The sequence below is a fragment of the Loxodonta africana genome, chromosome 12 (assembly GCF_030014295.1).
Source record: "Loxodonta africana isolate mLoxAfr1 chromosome 12, mLoxAfr1.hap2, whole genome shotgun sequence".
Taxonomy (NCBI): Eukaryota; Metazoa; Chordata; class Mammalia; order Proboscidea; family Elephantidae; genus Loxodonta; species Loxodonta africana.
The window spans coordinates 103,129-125,863 of NC_087353.1; the positions used below are offsets into that span (position 1 = coordinate 103,129).

The 22,735-nt window shown below is 42.3% G+C and overlaps 1 protein-coding gene across 1 annotated transcript in view; it reads left to right on the forward strand.

The window, feature by feature from the left end:
• Positions 1-22,302, forward strand: part of XKR5 (XK related 5) — a 42,230-nt gene extending 19,928 nt beyond the window's left edge. The window contains 3 exon segments of the mRNA XM_064294927.1: positions 11,284-11,699; positions 17,287-17,398; positions 20,515-22,302. Of these exon segments, the coding sequence (XP_064150997.1) occupies positions 11,284-11,699; positions 17,287-17,398; positions 20,515-21,698 (1,712 nt within the window). The 3' untranslated portion in view covers positions 21,699-22,302.
• The last annotated feature ends 433 nt before the right edge of the window (positions 22,303-22,735 follow it).

Here is a 22,735-nt window from a genome sequence, read left to right on the forward strand (position 1 = left end):
TAGATATCCAGCCCTCAAAAGTCCCAGCTAACTCTAGAGCATAGCTTAGACTGCCGTAAGGACTCCTCGGTACAGTGCCAAGTTTTCTGTATAATGGACTGAAATCTTCTCTTGAGAAAAACTGTCACTCGAACAGGAGGTGGGGAGGTCTAAGGTCTCACCTGCCCTGACCCAATTCAAAATGTACAGTAGCTACTATGATACTGCTCATAGTTTCCAAAAGTTCACCACCTCGTTTAAATGCAGAATCTCTGATGTCTTCACTGTTTCCGATGGAACATGTGCACTGAACCAAAACCCTCCCTCTGCCCTCAGGCTGGCAGCGCACAGACATGAATGGTGATGACAGGGAGTCAGCCTGACCATACGGGACAACTGCATGGGGCCTGCATTCCCTTGCCAAAGAGGAATCTCTTCTTGGTCTTCAGTGAATGCACTCTATAGAAGGAACGGCATACTCCTGTTTTAAGAGAACTGGAGAAGTTGAGAAATATTTAAACCTTAGGCCTAGTGTAAATATTAATGCATTTATTTGCAGAAAAGAGAATTTTTGAAAGAAAGTGTGCTCCTAAAGCAAAACTAGCTATTTTGTTGTTGATGATTTTTTTTTTAATTCAACTTTAACTCCAGTATGATATTATCCATCTTAAAATATAGGAATGCAAATTATAGCACAGATTTTGGAGTCAAACAAGGTTGTATTAGGACCCCCACTCTGCCAATCACATAGATTTCTTTCCTTCCAGTGCAGAGGTTTTTAGCTCTTGTAGTTAGGATTAAAGGGTAGAAATATCAGTTTCATAACTGCCTCTTTAAACATGGTTTGGATCCAAAAGGGGATAAGTAGACAATAATTGGTAAGTGTTCTTGAAGTGAGTCTATGTTTTCTCACCTGAATTAGGTAGAAGACCCTTTATGAGGATCAAATGAGAAAATATGTTATAAGATAAAATATATTGGTTTTCTAGGCCCCTAGGATCTCTCCTGGGTTTCAGTCTCTCTTCTCGGTCAGGATTCTTGCAACAAAGACTCGGAAAAACAAGTGAATCGATCACGTACATGACAATCTACAAACCCTGACCATCAAACACAGATCTAAAGAGTTGACCTGAGTGACAAAGACTGAGAACAAACAACTACGGGGGAGCAGCAACTGTTTTCAGAGCCTGGAGCCAGTGTCCCAGTCAAGAAACCTTGGCGCTGGGACTTGGACTGGGTGCAGGGGAGCTGAGCACGGCATCCTGAGACGGCGCAAACACGGGACGCAGCCCTAGCCCCCAGAAGTGACCTGGGGGAAGCCCAGCCAGTGCACGCAGGCAGCACAGGGACATGGCTGACAGGAGGAGAAGTCACCAGGAGGCAGCGACTGGTTTTGGAGCCTGGAGTGCAGCATCCCAGCTGGGGAACCTTGGCGCTGGGCTTTGGACTGGGAGCAGAGGAACTAACAACGGCTTCTGAGACAGTGCAAGCACAGGACATGGGCCTGGCCCTCGGGGGCAATCTCTACCCAGCCAGCGCACACAGTCGATGCGCCCCTCGGGAATCTCAGATAAAACAGTCATCCCAAGCAAGATAAGTAACTTTGTCTATATTCCGGAGTGCTACTCTCTCCTATTTATCTGAACCCTCCCCTCCCCTTCCCAGGCGGATTCATTAACATTGGAATTTCCTGAGCCGAAGAGTGAAGTGCTCTGTGTTTTTTCTTTCTTTTTTGGTCTTTTCCTAGCCCATTCTCCTGGCCTGAGAGAAGCAGCTACAAAAAACCCAGGGACCAAAAATCCTTCCCTAATTGGACTAAAAATACAGAACCAGCTCCAGCCAAACATATGTGATCCACAGTCTTGGGCTTTCATCCCTACAGGGAACAAGGTGGCTATTATAATGCAAAGGCAATTCTGAAAGGGATCTGACTGTAATTGTTTTAGCGGATTACTGGAAAGACAAGTTTCCCAGGTCTGATATCTCTGCATATTCAACAGAGCCCTCACTGACCCACAACAGGGAACTGAGGGCTGAAGCTCCCCCCAGACCACCTAGCCTCCTGCCTTAGGGGTCTAAGGAGGGTGACACCTACCAATCTGTAGAGGTACTTGCATTGGGGGCCTAAGGTACAGCTGCAGAGCCCACCCACCAAAGTGCTTTAGGAATAGAGACACACCTACCTCACTGGCACTTGGGGGAAGCCTGTCAGCATCCTGACCCCCCTGGAGTGTAAACCCCTGCTGCTACTAGAATCTGGTGCACACAACTATCACCACTACCTCTCTAGGTGGATAGGTGACAGTCTGCACCACACACTTGATGACCCAAAATCAGATTCTACTCAAGAATAGTGAATGGACTCTTAGGCTTATATATCTGATAACAGCACAAACCAGCTGGTAATAGGACATAAGTGATTCAAGGGCTACAACAATCAAGACAGCGCAATCTAGTAGCCCATCTACGTACATTGAAAGAAAACAAAATAAGACTCGGTGAGCAAATATAGAATAAAGCACTACAATATCTTAGTGATGGCTTGAAGACAGCAGTTGATATCAAACTACATAAAGAAGCAGGCCATGATTGCTTCTACAACTCCCCAAACTAAAGAATCAAAATCTTTCCCAAATGAAGATACAATCCTGGAATTGCCAGATGCAGGATATAAAAAACTAATTTACAGAATGCTTCAAGACATCAGGGATGACCTCAGAAATGAAATAAGGCAATCTACAGAAAAAGCCAAGGAACACACAGATAAAGCAGTTAAAGAACTCAAAAAGATTATTCAAGAACATAGTGGAAAAATTAATAAGCTGCAAGAATCCATAGAGAGACAGCATTCAGAAATCCAAAAGATTAACAGTAAAATTACAGAATTAGACAACGCAATAGGAAGTCAGAGGAGCAGACTCAAGCAATTCGAATGCAGGGTGGGGGATCTGGAGGACAAGGGATTTGACACCAATATAGCTGAAAAAAAAATTGGATAAAAGAATTTTAAAAAAATGAAGAAACCATAAGAATCATGTGGGACTCTATCAAGAAGAATAACTTGAGTGTGATTGGAATCCCAGAACAGGGAGGGATAAGAGAAAATACAGAGAGAATAGTTGAAGATCTGTTGGCAGAAAACTTCCCTGACATCATGAAAGATGAAAGGATATCTATCCAAGATGCTCATTGAGCCCCATATAAGACTGATCCAAAAAGAAAATCACCAAGACATATTATCATCAAACTTGCCAAAACCAAAGATAAAGAGAAAATTTTAAAAGCAGCCAGGGATAAAAGAAAGGTCTCCTACAAAGGAGAATCAATAAGAATAAGTTCAGACTACTCAGCAGAAACCATGCAGTCAAGAAGGTAATGGGATGACATATACAGAGCACTGAAGAAGAAAAATTGCCAGCCAAGGATCATACATCCAGCAAAACTCTCTCTCAAATATGAAGGAGAAATTAAAACATTTACAGATAAACACAAGCTTAGAGAATTTGCAAAAACCAAACCAAAGCTACAAGAAATACTAAAGGAAATTGTCTGCTCAGAAAACCAATAATATCAGATACCAGCACAACACAAGGTCACAGAACAGAACATCCTGATATCAACTCAAATAGGGAAATCACAAAAACAAATTAAGATTAATTTTAAAAAGAAAAAAACACTCAAAACAGGGAATCATTGATAAGTCAATATGAAAAAGATCACAATAATCAAAAAGAGGGACTAAATACAGGAGGCATAGAACTGCCATATGGAGAGGGAAACAAGGCGATATAGGACATTACAAGTTAGGTTTTTACTTAGAAAAATAGGGGTAAATATTAAGGTAACAACAAACAGGTATAACAACTCTATAACTCAAAATAAAAACCAAGAAAAACATAACGACTCAGCAAACATAAAGTCAACTACTACGAAAATGAGGAACACACAATTTACAAAGAAAAACATCTCGGCACAAAAAAGTAAGTGGAAAAATGAAATTGTCAACAACACGCACAAAAAGGCATCAAAATGACAGCACTAAACACATTAAAAAAAATTACTTCTCTATAATTATGCTAAATGTAAATGGGCTAAATGCACCAATAAAGAGACAAAGAGTCTCAGACTGGATAAAGAAACACGATCCGTCTATATGCTGCCTATAAGAGACACACCTTAGACTTAGAGACACAAACAAACTAAAACTCAAAGGATGGAAAAAAATACATCAAGCAAACAACAAGCAAAAAAGAGCAGGAGTAGCAATATTAATTTCTGACAAAATAGACTTTAAAGTTAAATCCACCACAAAGGATAAAGAAGGACACTACATAATGATTAAAGGGACAATAGACCAGGAAGATATAACCATATTAAATATTTATGCAACCAATGACAGGGCTGCAATATACATAAAACAAACTTTAACAGAACTGAAAAGTGAGATAGACCCCTCCACAATTATAGTAGGAGACTTCAACACCCCACTTTCAGAGGACAGGACTTCCAGTAAGAAGCTCAATAGAGACATGGAAGACCTAATTGCTACAATCAACCAACTCGACCTCATAGACTTATACAGAACACTCCACCCAATAGCTGCAAAGTATACTTTTTTTTCTAGTGCACATGGAACATTCTCTAGAATAGACCACATATTAGGTCATAAAACAAACCTTTGCAGAATCCAAAACATCGAAATATTACAAAGCATCTTCTCAGACCACAAGGCCATAAAAGTGGAGATCAATAACAGAAAAATTAGGGAAAAGAAATCAAATACTTGGAAAATGAACAATACCCTGCTGAAAAAAGACTGGGTTATAGAAGACATTAAGGAGGGAATAAAGAAATTCATAGAATGCAACGAGAATGAAAACACTTCCTATCAAAACGTCTGGGACACAGCAAAAGCAGTGCTCAGAGGCCAATTTATATCAATAAATGCACACATACAAAAAGAAGAAAGAGCCAAAATCAGAGACCTGTCCCTACAACTTGAACAAATAGAAAGTGAGCAACAAAAGAATCCATCAGGCACCAGAAGAAAACAAATAATAAAAATTAGAGCTGAACTAAATGAATTAGAGAACAGAAAAACAATTGAAAGAATTAACAAAGCCAAAAGCTGGTTCTTTGAAAAAATTAACAAAGTTGATAAACCATTGGCCAGACTGACTAAAGAAATACAGGAAAGGAAACAAATAACCCTAAAAAGAAACGAGATGGGCCACATCACAACAGACCCAACTGAAATTAAAAGAATCATATCAGATTATTATGAAAAATTGTACTCTAACAAATTTGCAAACCTAGAAGAAATGGATGAATTCCTAGAAAAACACTACCTACCTAAACTAACACAATCAGAAGTAGAACAACTAAATAGACCCATAACAAAAAAAGAGATAGAAACGGTAATAGAAAAACTCCCAACAAAAAAGAAGCCCTGGCCCGGATGGCTTTACTGCAGAGTTCTACCAAACTTTTAGAGAAGAGTTAACACCACTACTACTAACGGTATTTCAAAGCATAGAAAATGACGGAATACTACCTAACTCATTCTATGAAGCCACCATATCCCTGATACCAAAACCAGGTAAAGACACCACAAAAAAAGAAAATTACAGACCTATATCCCTCATGAACATAGATGCAAAAATCCTCAACAAAATTCTAGCCGATAGAATTCAACAACATATCAAAAGAATAATCCACCACGACCAAGTGGGATTTGTACCAGGTATGCAAGGCTGGTTTAATATTAGAAAAACCATTAATGTAATCCACCATATAAATAAAACAAAAGACAAAAACCACATGATCTTATCAATTGATGCAGAAAAGGCATTTGACAAAGTCCAACACCCATTTATGATAAAAACTCTCACCAAAATAGAAATTGAAGCAAAATTCCTCAACATAATAAAGGGCATCTATACAAAGCCAGCAGCCAACATCACTCTAAATGGAGAGAACCTGAAAGCATTTCCCTTGAAAACGGGAACCAGACAAGGATGCCCTTTATCGCTGCTCTTATTCAACATTGTGCTAGATGTCCTAGCCAGAGCAATTAGGCTAGACAAAGAAATAAAGGGCATCTGGATTGGCAAGGAGGAAGTAAAATTATCTCTATTTGCAGATGACATGATCTTATACACAGAAAACCCTAAGGAATCCTCCAGAAAACTACTGAAACTAATAGAAGAGTTTGGCAGAGTCTCAGGTTATAAGATAAACATACAAAAATCACTTGGATTCCTCTACATCAACAAAGAGAACATCGAAGAGGAAATCACCAAGTCAATACCGTTCACAGTAGCCTCCAAGAAGATGAAATACTTAGGAATAAACCTTACCAAACATGTAAAATACCTATACAAAGAAAACTACAAAGTACTAGTGCAAGAAACTAAAAACGACCTACATAAGTGGAAAAACATACCTTGCTCATGGATAGGAAGACTTAACATAGTAAAAATGTCTATTCTACCAAAAGCCGTCTACACATACAATGCACTTCCTATCCAAATTCCAATGACATTTTTTAATGTGATGGAGAAACAAATCACCAACTTCATATGGAAGGGAAAGAAGCCTCGGATAAGTAAAGCATTACTGAAAAAGAAGAAAGTGGGAGGCCTCACTCTACCTGATTTCAGAACCTATTATACAGCCACAGTAGTCAAAACAGCCTGGTACTGGTACAACAACAGGCACATAGACAAATGGAACAGAATTGAGAACCCAGATATAAATCCATCCACGTATGAGCAGCCGATATTTGACAAAGGCCCAGTGTCAGTTAATTGGGGAAAAGATAGACTTTTTAACAAATGGTGCTGGCATAACTGGATATCCATTTGCAAAAAAATGAAACAGGACCCATACCTCACACCATGCACAAAAACTAACTCCAAGTGGATCAAAGACCTAAACATAAAGACTAAAACGATAAAGATCATGGAAGAAAAAATAGGGACAACTTTAGGAGCCCTAATACAAGGCATAAACAGAATACAAAACATTACCAAAAATGGTGAAGAGAAACCAGATAACTGGGAGCTCCTAAAAATCAAACACCTATGCTCATCTAAAGACTTCACCAAAAGAGTAAAAAGACTACCTACAGATTGGGAAAGAATTTTCAGCTATGACATCTCCGACCAGCACCTGATCTCTAAAATCTATATGATTCTGTCAAAACTCAACCACAAAAAGACAAACAACCCAATCAAGAAGTGGGCAAAGGATATGAACATGCACTTCACTAAAGAAGATATTCAGGCAGCTAACCGATACATGAGAAAATGCTCTCGATCATTAGCCATTAGAGAAATGCAAATTAAAACTACGATGAGATTCCATCTCACTCCAGCAAGGTTGGCATTAATCCAAAAAACACAAAATAATAAATGCTGGAGAGGCTGCGGAGAGATTGGAACTCTTATACACTGCTGGTGGGAATGTAAAATGGTACAACCACTTTGGAAATCTATCTGGTGTTTTCTTAACAAGTTAGAAATAGAACTACCATACAACCCAGAAACCCCACTCCTCAGAATATACCCTAGAGAAATTAGAGCCTTTACACGAACAGATATACGTGCACCCATGTTTATTGCAGCCCTGTTTACAACAGCAAAAAGCTGGAAGCAACCAAGGTGTCCATCAACGGATGAATGGTTAAATAAATTGTGGTATATTCACACAATGGAATACTATGCATCGATAAAGAACAGTGACGAATCTGTGAAAAATTTCATAACATGGAGGAACCTGGAAGGCATTATGCTGAGTGAAATTAGAGGCAAAAGGAGAAATATTGTATAAGACCACTATTATAAAAAAAAAATTATAAGATCCTGAGAAATAGTATAAACTGAGAAGAACACATACTTTCGTTGTTATGAGGACAGGAGGGAGGGAGGGTGGGAGAGGGTTATTTACTGCTTAGTTAGTAGATAATAACTACTTTAGGTGAAGGGAAGGGCAATACTCAATACACGGAAGGTCAGCTCAACTGGACTGGACCAAAAGCAAAGAAGTTTCTGGGATAAACTGAATGCTTCAAAGGTCAATAGAGCAAGGACGGGGGTTTGGGGACTATGGCTTAAGGGGACTTCTAAGTCAATTGGCAAAATAATCCTATTATGAAAACATTCTGCATCCCACTTTGAAATGTGGCGTCTGGGGTCTTAAATGCTAACAAGCGGCCATCTAAGATGCATCAATTGGTCTCAACCCACCTGGAGCAAAGGAAAATGAAGAACACCAAGGTCATACGATAACTATGAGCCCAAGAGACAGAAAGGGCCACATGAACCAGAGACTTACAACATCCTGAGACCAGAAGAACTAGATGGTGCCCAGCCACAACCGATGACTGCCCTGACAGGGAGCACAACAGAGAACCCCTGAGGGAGCAGAGGATCAGTGGGATGCAGACCCCAAATTCTCATAAAAAGACCAGACTTAATGGTCTGACTGAGACTAGAGGAATCCCGGCGGTCATGGTCCCCAAACCTTCTGTTGGCCCAGAACAGGAACCATCCCCGAAGACAACTCATCAGACATGGAAGGGACTGGACAATGGGTTGGAAAGAGATGCTGATGAAGAGTGAGCTACTTGTATCAGGTGGACACTTGAGACTGTGTTGGCATCTCCTGTCTGGAGGGGAGATAGGAGAGTAGAGAGGGTTAGAAACTGGCAAAATCGTCATGAAAGGAGAGACTGGGAGGAAGAGGGCTGACTCATTAGGGGGAGAGTAAGCGTGAGTATGGAGTAAGGTGTATATAAGCTTATATGTGACAGACTGACTTGATATGTAAACTTTCACTTAAAGCACAATAAAAATTATTTAAAAAAAGAATTAAAAAAAAAAAAGCCAAACCTGTTGCCATCAGGTCAATTCCAACTCATAGCAATCCTATAGGACAGAGTGGAACTGCCAATAGAATTTCCAAGGAGCAGCTGGTGGATTCGAACTGCTGAGCTTTGGTTAGCAGCCAAGCTCTTAATCACTGTGCCACTATGCCACCTAATTCTCAGAGTTCCTGTGAAGATTAAATAAGATCCACCTACTTTGCAAGGTTCCTGTGAAGATTAAATAAAATAACATACATAAATAACTTGGCACAAAATAATAAATAGAGTCCATTTTTAATATTACAAGATAAATAGACCTTCAGCTGGAGCAGGCATTTCAGGATGGAGATGTGAGCAGCTGTAAGAGGCAGGCAAATGCTGCGCTTGTCCAGGAAAGGACGGGGTGCCTGGCCACCTCCTGTATTTGGAGGGGCTGAATAGCTTGGTGGCTATCTAGGCTATGGAGCCAGACAGCCTAACAGACAGGGAGCCTAACAAGTTACTGAGCCTTACCAAGACTCGGTTTCCACATTTGAAAACCAAGAATAATGATGCCCATCTCAGAGTATGGTGGTAAGGACTAAATATGTTAACATGCGTCTAGAAGATAGCAGCCTTCTAGCCCCTATACATGAAGGAAAATGGAATATTGATGTTATCACCCATTTTCAGAAGCAGTTCGTTTTTAGTTCAGTGGGCATATCTGCCAGTACCCAAATGTGTGCTGATAAGCAAGAGTTCAATAATGAGAACTTTCGTATTTGTTGATTTGTTTTGTTCTTAATCACTTTCACCCTTGTCAGCATATTTCCCCAGAGTTTTAGAGGCTATTACATAAGGAAGAGAAGCAAATACTTTATTCTTCCCAGCTCAGTCACTAAATCACTGAGTTAAGAGCAATTAAGTAGGAAAGCTAGAAATTAGACACTGTTTAGAGTGGAATCGAAAATAGTGGCCCTGAGGTCCCCATTAGGCATTTGTAGTGATTCTTTATATTCATAAAGTACCACCTAGTTGAAATAGTCATATCTCAGTGGCCTAGATCCCCAGCAGCATAGTGAGGGGGCAAAAAGTGGGTATTAGGCTTTGCATCCAACATGTTAGGGTTTGATATTAAGAACTTTTGCTTACGAGCTGTATGAGAGAAGTTATTTGCTATTTCTCCATCCCAGTGTTTTCATATCTCAAGTGGTTTTGGCTAGGATTTATAAGATAATAGATGTAAAGCAATGAGCCCACTTCCTAGCATATGGTAGTTCTAGATAAACTGAGAGTTAAATACATACATACTTAAACGAGAGATGAATACAAAGATGTGTAACATCACCATAAAGAGATGAAATAACTCTCAAGATAACCTATTAAATCCATGAACCCATTTAAGGAAAGACTGTCACTCACATTTGGGGACGAGGTGGAGAAAATAGGAATTGCAGCCATGGAAGTGTAGAAACGGAATATTCGGAGATGTAGAATGGACAGTGCCCATCCAGACACTGTGCACAGAGGATGGTCTGGCCCAAAAAATGAGAGCACACTCCTTGAGGTGGGCAGGACTGGGCTATCCTAGCTCCATGACACTGGCTGTCCGGTGCATACAACAGAGTGTCCTTACTTTCATTCAAGAACCTCAAGCAACTTTTGATCAAATTTGGCTGAGTGGTCAGATCCTGAAGCCATTACTTCTGGGTAGATGACCAATGCCTAGTTTCTGAACCTATAAGCCTGAAGGCCAGACCCTGCAGGGACACACTGAGGTACCATCTCCATGTGGGAACCATCAGATGCCTAAGCACCCTAAGTGACCTCTGGCAAACGTAGGCCAGTGGTGTCATCCAAAAGTCTGCTGAAGGTGCCTGGACTCTCCCTGACCAGGGTTCTCCCACTGCACTCCTCAGAAGAACAATACCACACTGGAAAGTGGCCTGACAAAGCCCAGGCCCAAGTGAGCCCTAGGAGCAGCAGCAGAGGCCTGTCTGGAAGCCCCAGCTCAGGGCCAACCCACCTATCACTCATCAGTTTTGAACCCCACACATCTATCAGTTTGTTATACTGGGGGCTTGTGTGTTGCTGTGATGCTGGAAGCTATGCCGCTGGTATTCAAATACCAGCAGGGTCAGCCATGGTGGACAGGCTTCAGCTGAGCTACTAGACTAAGACAGACTGGGAAGAAGGACCGGGCAATCTACTTCTGAAAAGAATTAGCCAGAGAAAACCTTACGAATAGCAGCAGAAAATGAGCCCCTCAGGTTGAAAGGCACTCAAAAGACAACTAGGGAAGAGCTGCCTCCTCAAAGAAGTCAAACTTAATGACGTGGTTGGAGTCAAGCTTTCGCAACCTTCATTTGCTGATGTGGCTTGACTCAGAATGAGAAGAAATAGCTGCAAACATCCATTAATAATGAGAACTTGGACTGTACGAAGTACGAATCTAGGAAAATTGGAAATCATCAAAAATGAAATGGAACGCATACAGAATGATATCCTAGGCTTTAGTGAGCTGAAACGGACTGGTGTTGGTCATTGTGAATTGGACAGTCATACAGTCTGCTATGCAGGGGATGACAGCTTGAAGAGGAATGGCATTGCATTCATCGTCAAAAAGAACATTTCAAGATCTATCCTGAAGTACGATCCTACCCGTGATAGGATAATATCCATACGCCTACAAGGAAGACCTGCTAATAAGATCATTATTCAAATTTACACACCAACCACTAAGGCCAAAGATGAAGAAATTGAAGATTTTTACCAACTTCTGGAGTCTGAAATTGATCCAGCATGCAATCGGAATGCGCTGATAATTACTGGTGATTGGAATGCAAAAACTGGAAACAAAGAAGAAGGATTGGTAGTTGGAAGATACGGCCTTGGTGATAGAAATGATGCTGGAGATTGCGTGATAGAATTTTGCAAGACCAACAACTTCTTCTTTGGAAATACCTTTTTTCACCAACGTAAACAGCAACTATACACATGGACCTCACCAGATGGAATACACGGGAATAAAATAGAATACATCTGTGGAAAGAGACAATGGAAAAGCTCTATATCATCAGTCAGAACAAGGCCAGGGGCGGACTGTGAATCAGATGATCAATTATTCATACGCAAGTTCAAGTTGAAACTGAAGAAAATTAGAACAAGTCCACAAGAGCCAAAGTACGACCTCGAGTATATCCCACCTGAATTTAGAGACCATTTCGAGAATAGATTTGACACTTTGAACACTAACGACTGAAGACCAGACGAGTTGTGGAATGACATCAAGGACATCATACATGAAGAAAGCAAGAGGTCATTAATAAGACAGGAGAGAAAGAAAAGACCTAAATGGACGCCAGAAAAGACTTTGAAACTTGCTCTTGAACATTGAGTAGCTAAAGCAAAAGTAAAAAATGATGAAGTAAAAGAACTGAACAAAAGATTTCAAAGGGCAGCTTGAGAAGACAAAGTAAAGTATTATGATGACATGTGCAAATACCTGGAGATAGAAAACCAAAAGGGAAGAACATGCTCAGCATTTCTCAAGCTGAAAGAACCAAAGAAAAAAATTCAAGCCTCAAGTTGCAATATGGAAGGATTCTACAGGGAAAATATTAAACGAGCAGAAAGCATCAAAAGAAGATGGAAGGAATACAGAGAGTCACTATACCAAAAAAACTGAGCGACGTTCAACCATTTCAGGAGGTAACAAATGATCAGGAACCTAGGGTCCTGAAGAAAGAAGTCCAAGCTGCACTGAAGGCATTGGCAAAAAACAAGGCTTCGGGAATTGACAAAATACCAGTTGAGATGTTTCAACAAACGGATGCAGCACTGGAAATGCTCACTCACCTATGCCAAGAAATTTGGAGAAGAGCTGCCTGGCCAACCGACTGGAAGAGATCCATATTTATGCCTATTCCTAAGAAAGGTGATCCAACTGAATGCGGAAATTATTGAACAATATCATTAATATCACATGCAAGTAAAATTTTGCTGAAGATCATTCAAAAGCGCCTGCAACAGTATATCAACAGGGAACTGCTAGAAATTCAAGCCAGTTTTAGAAGAGAATGTGAAGCCGGGGATACCATTGCTGATGTCAGATGGATCCTGCCTGAAAGCAGAGAATACCAGGATGTTTACCTGTGTTTCACTGACTATGCAAAGGCATTCGACTGTATGGATCATAACAAATTATGGATAACGTTGCAAAGAATGGAAATTCCAGAACACTTAATTGTGCTCATGAGGAATCTGTACGTGGATCAAGAGGCAGCCATTCTAACAGAACAAGGGGATACTGCATGGTTTAAAGTCAGGAAAGATGTGCATCACAGTTATGTCCTTTCACCGTACCTATTCAGTCTGTAAGCTGTGCAAATAATCTGAGAAGCTGGACTGTATGAAGAAGAACAAGGCATCAGGATTGGAGGAAGACTCGTTAACAGCCTGCATTATGCAGATGACACAACCTTGCTTGCTGAAAGTGAAGAGGACTTGAAACACTGATGAAGGTCAAAGACCACAGCCTTCAGTATGGATTACACCTCAACATAAAGAAAACAAAAATCCTCACAACTGGACCAATAAGCAACATCATGATAAATGGAGAAAAGATTGCAGTTGTCAAGGTTTTCATTTTACTTGGATCCACAATGAACACCCACGGAAGCAGCAGTCAAAAAATCAGACGATACGTTGTATTGGGCGAATTGGCTGCAAAAGACCTCTTTAAAGTGTTGAAAAGCAAAGATGTCACCTTGAGGGCTAAGGTGGCCCTTCCCAAGCCATGGTGTTTTAATTGGCTCATACGCATGTGAAAGCTGGACAATGAATAAGGAAGACTGAAGAAAAACTGACACCTTTGAATTGTGGTGTTCGTGAAGAATATTGGATATGCCATGGACTGCCAAAAGAACAAACAGATCTGTCTTTGTAGAAGTACAACCAGAATGCTCCTTAGAAGCAAGGATGGAGAGACTACATCTCACATGCTTTGGACATGTTATCAGGAGGGATCAGTCCCTGGAGTAGGACATCATGCTTGGTAAAGTACAGGGTCAGTGGAAAAGGGGAAGACCTTCAACAAGATGGAGTGACACAGTGGCTGCAACAATGGGCTCAAGCATAGCAGCAATTGTGAGGACCAGACAGTGTTTCATTCTGTTGTGCATAGGGTCTCTATGAATCGGAACCAACTGGACAGCACCTGACAATAACAACAACAAATTTTGTTTGTTTTTTGTTGTTGAGAATATACACAGCAAAACACACACCAATTCAACAATTTCCATGTGTACAATTTAGCGATATTGATTACATTCTTTGAGTTGTGCAGCCATTCTCACCTCCTTTTCTGAGTTGTTCCTCCTCCATTAACATAAACTCACTGCTCCTTAAAACCAAAACCAAACCCATTGCCGTTAAGTGGAATAGGTTCCTATATAATCTTTTGAGTTGCTGTGGTCAATTTGATTCCGTATAGATAGCTCTTAAGGGAGTATAATGCTCAAGGCAGGCCTTTTGGGGCCTCTATTTTTTTATGAACTAATAATACCCAGATTTCCAGTGAAGAATAATAACTAACAGCAATAATAGCTAATAGCTTAGCTTAAACAAGGAAATGCATTTGCCCAGATCACAGCAGTAACTTTTGGAGTTATTCTTGTGTTTTTTTACTCAGTCTATTTATTTATTCAATAAATGAAATACGTATTTCCAAGGAAGCTCATTATGGCTTCCCTGTTCTCACCTTGAGGTCCTGGGAATAACAACAAAAACACAAATAATAGCTAACTTTTTGGGGATGATTGTTATTTATGTACCAGACACTGTTCTAAGTTCATCGACTATCTTATTTCACACAAAACTCTGTGAGATAAAACCCATTTTACAGATGAGGAAATTGAGGCTGACGAAGGTTAAGCTGCCTGCTGAAGGTCACATAGCTAGCCAGACAGGCCAAACCAGTCAAACTCGTTGTTGTTGATTCTGACTCATAGCGACCCTATAGGACAGAACTGCCCCATGAGCAGACTGCCACATTTTTCTCCGTGGAGTAACTGGTGGATTCAGCCGCCTTTCGGTTCTGAGCGAAGCACTTAACACTGCACCACCAGGGCTCCTTAAGCAGACAGAGGTGAGATTCAAATTTAATCTGTCTGAAGCCACAGTGGAGCTGTTAACCGCCAACACCACACTGCCTGGCATGGGGAATAATTAGCTCATGGACTTAGGATTTAAGAGTGTTTGAGCTGGAAGAGGCCTTAGGGTGCCTCAATGCAACTATTTCTAAACCCGGCTGGTTGTCTTAATCACTCAGGAAGCTTTCCCAAAGCAGAGATTCCCAGGCCCTGCCTCAGAGATTCTGACTCAACAGGCCTGAGTGGGGCCTAGGAATTGGCATTTTGGAAGAAGCCTCAGGTGACTCTGATGATCACCCACATTTGAAAACTACCCACCTACACTCACCTCCATTTTCAGAGGTGGAAGCTGGTAATTTTTTAAATTTAAATAGAAACTTTAACCTCTTTCACTCATTATTGATCTATCCGTTTGAACGTACACAGAGCTTCTACCATGTGCTAGAAAAAGAACTAGATGCCAGGGTGTGAGAAGGTCATAATCTAAGTGGCCACAAAGACACAGAAATTAATGCAAACCACTGAGATAGGAGAAGTGACGTTATCAAAACCGCACAAGAATACAAGAGGCAGAAAGAGGAGCGTAGCCTGGGAAGGCTTTACAAAAGGTGACATTTGAGCCCACTCTCAAGAGAGAAGTAAAGTTTGCCTGATGGAAAAGGTGGCGGTGGGGGAGGGGGGGCAGGGAGGGCTTTAAAGGCATTTTAGGCAAAGCTGTAAAGGCAAAATAAAGAGTATGGAGAACTTGGGATTTCACAAGAAATGGAATGTGACAGGAGTATGAGTTTGGGGCACAGCGTGTTGGAAGATGACCTTGGAAAGAAAGACTGAGGCTAGTGAACAGGTCGGCTTTCGCTGTCAAAGAGTGGGGACTTGACCCTAAAGTTAAGATGCAGCTTTTCGAGGTAAGATAGGCAGGAGTGACAAGATCTGATGTTTGGTAAAGTGGGTCACTCTGGTGTGGAGGCTGCAAAGAGAGAAGGATTAGAGGTGGCAGTAAGATCCCAGACAAGAAGAGATAATGGGGCCAGAATGAAAACGTTAGTAAGGACAAGAAAGAGGCAAAGCATTGGAGATAGACTTAAGAACTTGAATCAACCAGACCAGAAGCTGATCGGATGTAGTTAATTAAGGAGTAGGAAAAGAACAACTCCAAGTTTTCTTTGGATTGGGCCACTGGGCAATGCCACTCACTACTGAAATAATGCCTACGGAACCTTGTAACTACTGCTACCCAGAGCCCAAAGCTGCGGCTGCTAACCGAAAGGTCAGCAGGTCGAATCCACTCATCACTCCTTGGAAACCGTAGGGGCAGTTCTACTCTGTCCTGTAAGGTCCATAGGAGTCAGAACGGACTCGACAGCAACGGATTTGGTTTTTCGGTTTTTGGAACCAGAGCCCAAAGGCATGGGAAGAATCGACATAGTTAGGATTGTTGAGCAGCTCCAAATAAAGTTTTTAATTACTGGGTCCTCATTTGAATTTTCTAGAGTTAAAGTGAATCTATTAAATTACCTGGGTAAAACTTTGGAAGGCTTTTAATACAACGGTATTATAATTTACACTTGTTTATTTTATTTTTTTTTTAAGTTCATACACAGTATTTAAATATACCATCTTTGAATTGTGTCAAGTTTGTTTTATTATTGAATAAAGAACAATATTTTTATATTAAAAAATTCAAAGGTAATAAACCTGCGCGGACCGGAAGTATAATGAGCTTTCTGGAAGAGCTTTGCCGTCTTGCACCTCCGAGAACCGCCCAGTATTCACCAGCAAAGAGCACAGCCCCTTGCTGCCACCTGGCGGTAGCATTCCAAATTTAACTTTAAAGACGTAAATAATTGGAAAAAATTGCAAAGTTGTTATGAAAGTTTTTGACTCTAGCCTACTGGAATTTGGTGGCACTTATGAACTCTGCAGATATTTTTAATTATTCTGTTATAAAAGTAATACATGCTTACAGTTAAAATAATGTGAGAATTGAGAATTGTATAGATAAAAGTCTTTTCTTTCTACCCAGCGTAGCAATTTGGGCTGTGCCCATATGTTTCCTGTGCTCTTATGATTCCGCAAACATTTTAGTGAACCATACTGAAAACAGAGAAACTCTCTCTTTCCCAGAGAAACTCTCATTCAGACCATTACCCTGCCTCTGGGAGGGCCCCAGAGCAATGAGAGCCCCGCTGGGTACTGAGGAGGGAACCTCCAGGACTGGAGGGTAGTACTACAGACTGCAGGATGAGGAGAGCTCCAGCTGCTGTGTGCACCTGACGTTGTGTGATGGCTCTCCCTTCGGTTCCCTAGATAATGCTGATGGAGAACATCGTCCTTTTGTTGTTGGCTCCGTATTTTCTCCGGGAGGCTTCGTGGAGCAGCCTGTGGATGACAGCATGTGTCATGTCTGGATTCGTGATTGGTAAGACCCAATGTGGCCTTCTTACACCTCGCTCCCATTTTGTTTTCCTACAGTGAATTCCAAGGGTAGGAAACTGTACACTTGGGCTCCTAACAACAGTAGGAACCACCTGGCAGGGTCTCTGGGTGGCACAAATGGTTTGCTCTCGGCTGCTAACTACAAGGTTGATGGTTTGAACCCACCCACCCGCACCATGGAAGAAAGACCTGGTGATCTGCTTCCATAGAGACCAAGGAATGGAACTCACTGCATTGTGGATGGTGATGCCATCACAGACCAGGTCATGAGACACTGAACTCAGCCTACTTCTTTCTGCCATGATTGACTATGCTCATAACATTAAGCAGTGCTGAGACTGTCCATGTCTACCCAATTTGTCTTGTGTGAAATGCCCAGACCAGATGCCATCTGACCATCTCATGTGGGTCCTAAAACCCATTGCCATCGAGATGATTTCAACTCATAGCGACCCCATGTGACAGAGCAGAACTGCTCCATAGGGTTTTCTTGGCTGTAATCTTTATGGAGACAGATAATAAAGCAGGCCAGTGATTTCTGAGCTGCTTGTGTGCATATGAATGTTATAGAGAAGGCTGACACTACTGGATTGCCCATGGTGCGACCTGGCAGCATCCAGACCCCACACACAGTTCATACTGGTCCGGGTTCTCCCACACACAGTTCACCCTGGTCCGGGTTCTCCCACACACAGTTCACACTGGTCTGTGTTCTCCCACACACACAGTTCACACTGGTCCGGGTTCTCCCACACACACAGTTCACACTGATCTGGGTTCTCCCACACACAGTTCACACTGGTCTGGGTTCTCCCACACACACAGTTCACACTGGTCCAGGTTCTCCCACACACAGTTTACACTGGTCCGGGTTCTCCCACACACAGTTCACACTGGTCTGTGTTCTCCTACACACACAGTTCACCCTGGTTCGGGTTCTCCCACACACACAGTTCACACTGGTCCAGGTTCTCCCACACACACAGTTCTCACTCGTCTGGGTTCTCTTGGTGTATCTCAAGCAAGCCTTCTGGTGGGGGAATGGGAGGTCAGTGAGATTAGGGATGTATGGCCTTTGCCGGCTGGGAAGCCTAGCCACTCATTTTGATTTTTAGTTTATGGGTGGTATAACTGTCCTGGAGCACAGTGGAGTTGGAAGTAAAAATGTTTTCCACTCCCTGTCTACTTAATATATTTTAACACTGATTCAAAAATATATGTCCAGACACCATACCTAAAATGTGGCTCCCTCCTGGGAGCCGCCATGCTGATTTCCAAGCTAGTGTTCTTCCAATGAGAATTTCTTTTCACTCTCAGTGTATGACTCACACATGATAGGAGAGCACTGTGCAGGGAGCCACATGCTGGCATTTAGCACCTGGGTGCTCAGATGGCTGGGAGAGAGGGACTAAATAGAGCCAGGTTTCTGGTTTTTGGCCCTCTTTTCCGTGGGTGCTGCCTGTACCCCTCGCTCCCAAGGGTCCCTTAGAAGTCCTCAGTTGGAAAGATTGTGCATTAATTATGTTCAAAAAAGCACAGGCTTAAAGCCAGGCAGCTTTGCTGATATCTTGGCTCTTCCAATTTCTTTCCCCTGACAAACATTTATTGAGTGCCTACTGTGTGCAAACCTGGGACACCAGCAATGATCCCGACAAATCAACAATTTTATTGAATAATTGTACTTAGTACTTATGTGATCACGGGCTTAGTTCATCTTTCTTGACCTTACATTGCACATTATAAAAGAAAAAAGATGATATTTACTTCATAGGGTGATTGCAAGAATTTAAAACAATGTGCTGCAAGTGTTTGAACAGTGCCTGCCTCACTGAACACACAGCAATTCTGTCTCCATTTCCCCCAGTTCCAGCCCTGCCACTGACTATGTGACCAGACCTGTCTGTTAGTTCTCAAGTCCTCATTCCCCTGTGATACACAGAGAGGACCCGATGTGATCATCTCTTAGGTTCCTTCTAGCTCTTTCAGAGCAGCCTGCTGGCACAATGGTTAAGTACTCCGCTGCTAACCAAAAGGCTGGCAGTTCGAACCCCCCTAGCAGCTCCATGGGAGAAAAACCTGGTGATCTGCTCCCACAAAGATTACAGCCTAGAAAACCCTATGGGGCAGCTCTACTCTGTCATATGGGGTCACTGTGAGTTGAAATCGACTCAAAGGTATCTAACAACAGCAACAACAATGGTCCTTTCATGCTGTGATTTCCTGGTCCCCTCAGGTTATTTTCCCCAGAACTTACTTCAGGTCTCATGCTGTTTATAACGAGCACCCTGAAACGAGGCACTTCATCCAGTACAACAGGAAGCTGGAAATGATGTGGGAGGGTTACTGGAATGCTCTGTTAAAGAAATTATTGCAGAAGTCAACACTTCTGATCAAAATAAATTAAACTGACAACAGTGTGATTAAGATGTTTATGTACAAAGGAAGTGTTGTTGTTGGTCATGGAAATTCCTTGATATGGGATTTTTGATGAGCACGTTTAGCCTCTGCTTAGGTCTTATTTGTTTTCGAGACTACTTCCTACCCACCCACCTATCCCTCTTTGGAACCTGTCAACGGGTGTGTTGATGGTTGAATTCTGAGCATTTAATCCAGTTACTTGAAAGCAGAGTTAACCATTTTAACAAATATCTCACACACAGGCACTCACATCCCCACACATATCTACAGTACTCAATTGGAGTCACCCTCAAGAAAGAGTTCATAGAATCGATAGATTTAAACTTTGTTATTACTTTTTTAGGAGCCCTGGTGGCACAGTTGTTAAGAGATTGGGCTGCTAATAGGAGGTTGGCAATTTGAATCCACCAGACGCTCTTTGGAAACCCTGTGGGGCAGTTCTACTCTGTCCTATAGGGTCGCTATAAGTCGGAATCAACTCGATGGCAATGGTTTTTTTTTTTTAATTACCTTTTTAAGTTTAGAAGTTTTTTCAGATTATAGGAGCTGATAAAAGAGTCCTGTTTTGGCCCCCAGATTATATTACTCTGCTTACGGTGGCCAGAACCTGAAAACCAGCAAGCCACAGGGAGGATAGAGAGCTTCAGGGAACATGACCTTATACTCCTTTTTATTTTTCAGGCAGTGTCTCACTGGTAATTTATTACAGCCTGCTACATCCAAAATCCACAGACATCTGGCAGAGCTTCATAAGGAAGTCCTGTGGCATTGCAGGTGGTGATAAAACAGAGAAAGAATCTTCTCTCCGGGCTGCAGCCCCAGCTGAGGAGAGGATGGAGAGCCCGGACGTGTGCCAAGGGAAAGGCTCTGAGTTGACATGTCTGGGGACTTCACCCAGCCCGGAGCAGGACCCACCACAGGCTGGTCTGGGAAGCCAGGTTGCCAAGGAAGACTCTTCCCTGGGACACCACCACTGGCTGTTGGTGAAACTTGCCTTAAAAATTGGAAATGTGTCAAAGATCAACGCAGCCTCTGGAGATGAAAATGCGGGCTGCTTTTGCCCTCTTGTATGGCAGTCGAGTCAACACTGCAACCAACAAAGAAAGCCTTTCTTTTCCCAGCAAGAATTCCCATCATCACCCTGGGACACCCAAGCCTTAAAGAAAGGCTCTGAGGTTGAATGTGCCCCTAAAGCAGAGGCCAAGCCTTTGGCAACCTCAAGCTACGTCTCTTTCACCAGCGATCATCACAACAGTGCACCTACCCAGAACCTGTCAGCTACGCAGGGGGAAGACAGCCCAAAGGAGGGGGTTGTGATTTTGCTGCATGAAGCCGTAGCTCCTGAGGCCCAGGGAAGGGGTGTGAATGGGCAGCCAAGAGAAGGGGAAGGGCAGGAGAGCTCCACGCTATACTTCAGTGCCATCAAGGAAGGGACTGTACCTTCACACCAAGAATGCAAGGCATCTCCACAGATGTTCCACTCTGGGAGAAGGCTAGGAAAGAGCAACCCTGCCCAGGCTGCCTCACCTCAGCCAGTTGTTAAACCCTTTCCTATCAGCATGGCTGGTATTAGCCCCATCCTAGGCATGGGCCCAGGCAAAACCTTCTGCCCCAGTACAGACTTCTCTGGAGGGACCCCAGGTAGCTCAGACTGTGGGGAGCAGCAGGAACCCCCAAGGAACCTAAATGATCATGCCATAGTAGACACGTGGATGTCATTGCTAAAGCCTAGACTGAGGCTGGGGGATGAGCCCTGCATCACATCGACCCCTAAGTCTGAATCCATCCAAAGGGACTGCAGCTGGAAAAAAAACAAGAGAGGAGTTTTTTCATCTGATCTGAGTCGTGATGGAATAAAACTGTAGACCAGCAAACCAAACAGTTCATCAAGGTGTCACATGATAAGCAAACTGGTCTGGGGTTTAGGAAACCCCCACTTCTGGCACTATATCCTTGAGCAAACCACTTCTCTCTCTGGCCTGCCATTGCTCAGCTGAAAAATTTCTAAGATGCCCTTGTGAACACTACGTACCACACATAGCCATGCACTGTATTCTTTCAAATGTGGTGTGGGAGGAAGAGAAAAGACTTCCATTCAAATTGCCTTTTGTGAACTGTATTATTTATCCCTTTTTTATTTTTTTTGGTGTGACATCCAGGGAACTCAAAAGATAAAATGCAGAGTCCTACATTATTCTAGGCTCTTGTTAGCTAGGTTAGCTTCTCCTGTCACTAAGTGGTTATTAATGTCTCTTTTCAAAGATGTATTCTAACTACATTATTTTATGAAATCTCATGGTAAGGTAATAAAGATCTTTTCCGGAAGTCTGAGAAATTGATGGCTATAATCCTCAATATAAATGACCCTGAAAATGCAGGTGTCGTTCTGAGAGTCCCATGCCACTTTGGCAGAGCCTAAATGATATTTTCCTTTAAATACTCAGCCCTCCTTCCTGAAGGCCAGCCAGTGGTTCTTTGTCAGGTCCCTTCTCTCTGCTCCCAACTTTCACTCCATTTCCTTTCTCTCCAAAGTCTGCTCCCCTGTCAATGCGATGTGAGACACTGTCGGTGACTTAACTTACCCTACAAGAGGGGATTAAACATCCTTTTCCTCTTTTGCTCTGTTTCTAACTCTTCACCTAAAAGTTGTTGTGTGCGGGTAGGTATTTCCCTCATTTCATTAAGCCTTCCTTTGTAGCTGGTTCAGGGAACCTAATCATAAACCATTGAAGAGTAAGGCAGTTTGGTTTTGGTTCAGGAGGATGCAAGGAGCCCTGGTGGTGCAGTGGTTAAACTCTCAGCTGCCAACCGAAGGTCAGCAGTTTGAACTCACCAGCTACTCTGTGGGAGAAAGATGTGGTCTGCTTCTGTAAACCCTCTGAAGCAGTCCTACTCTTTCCTA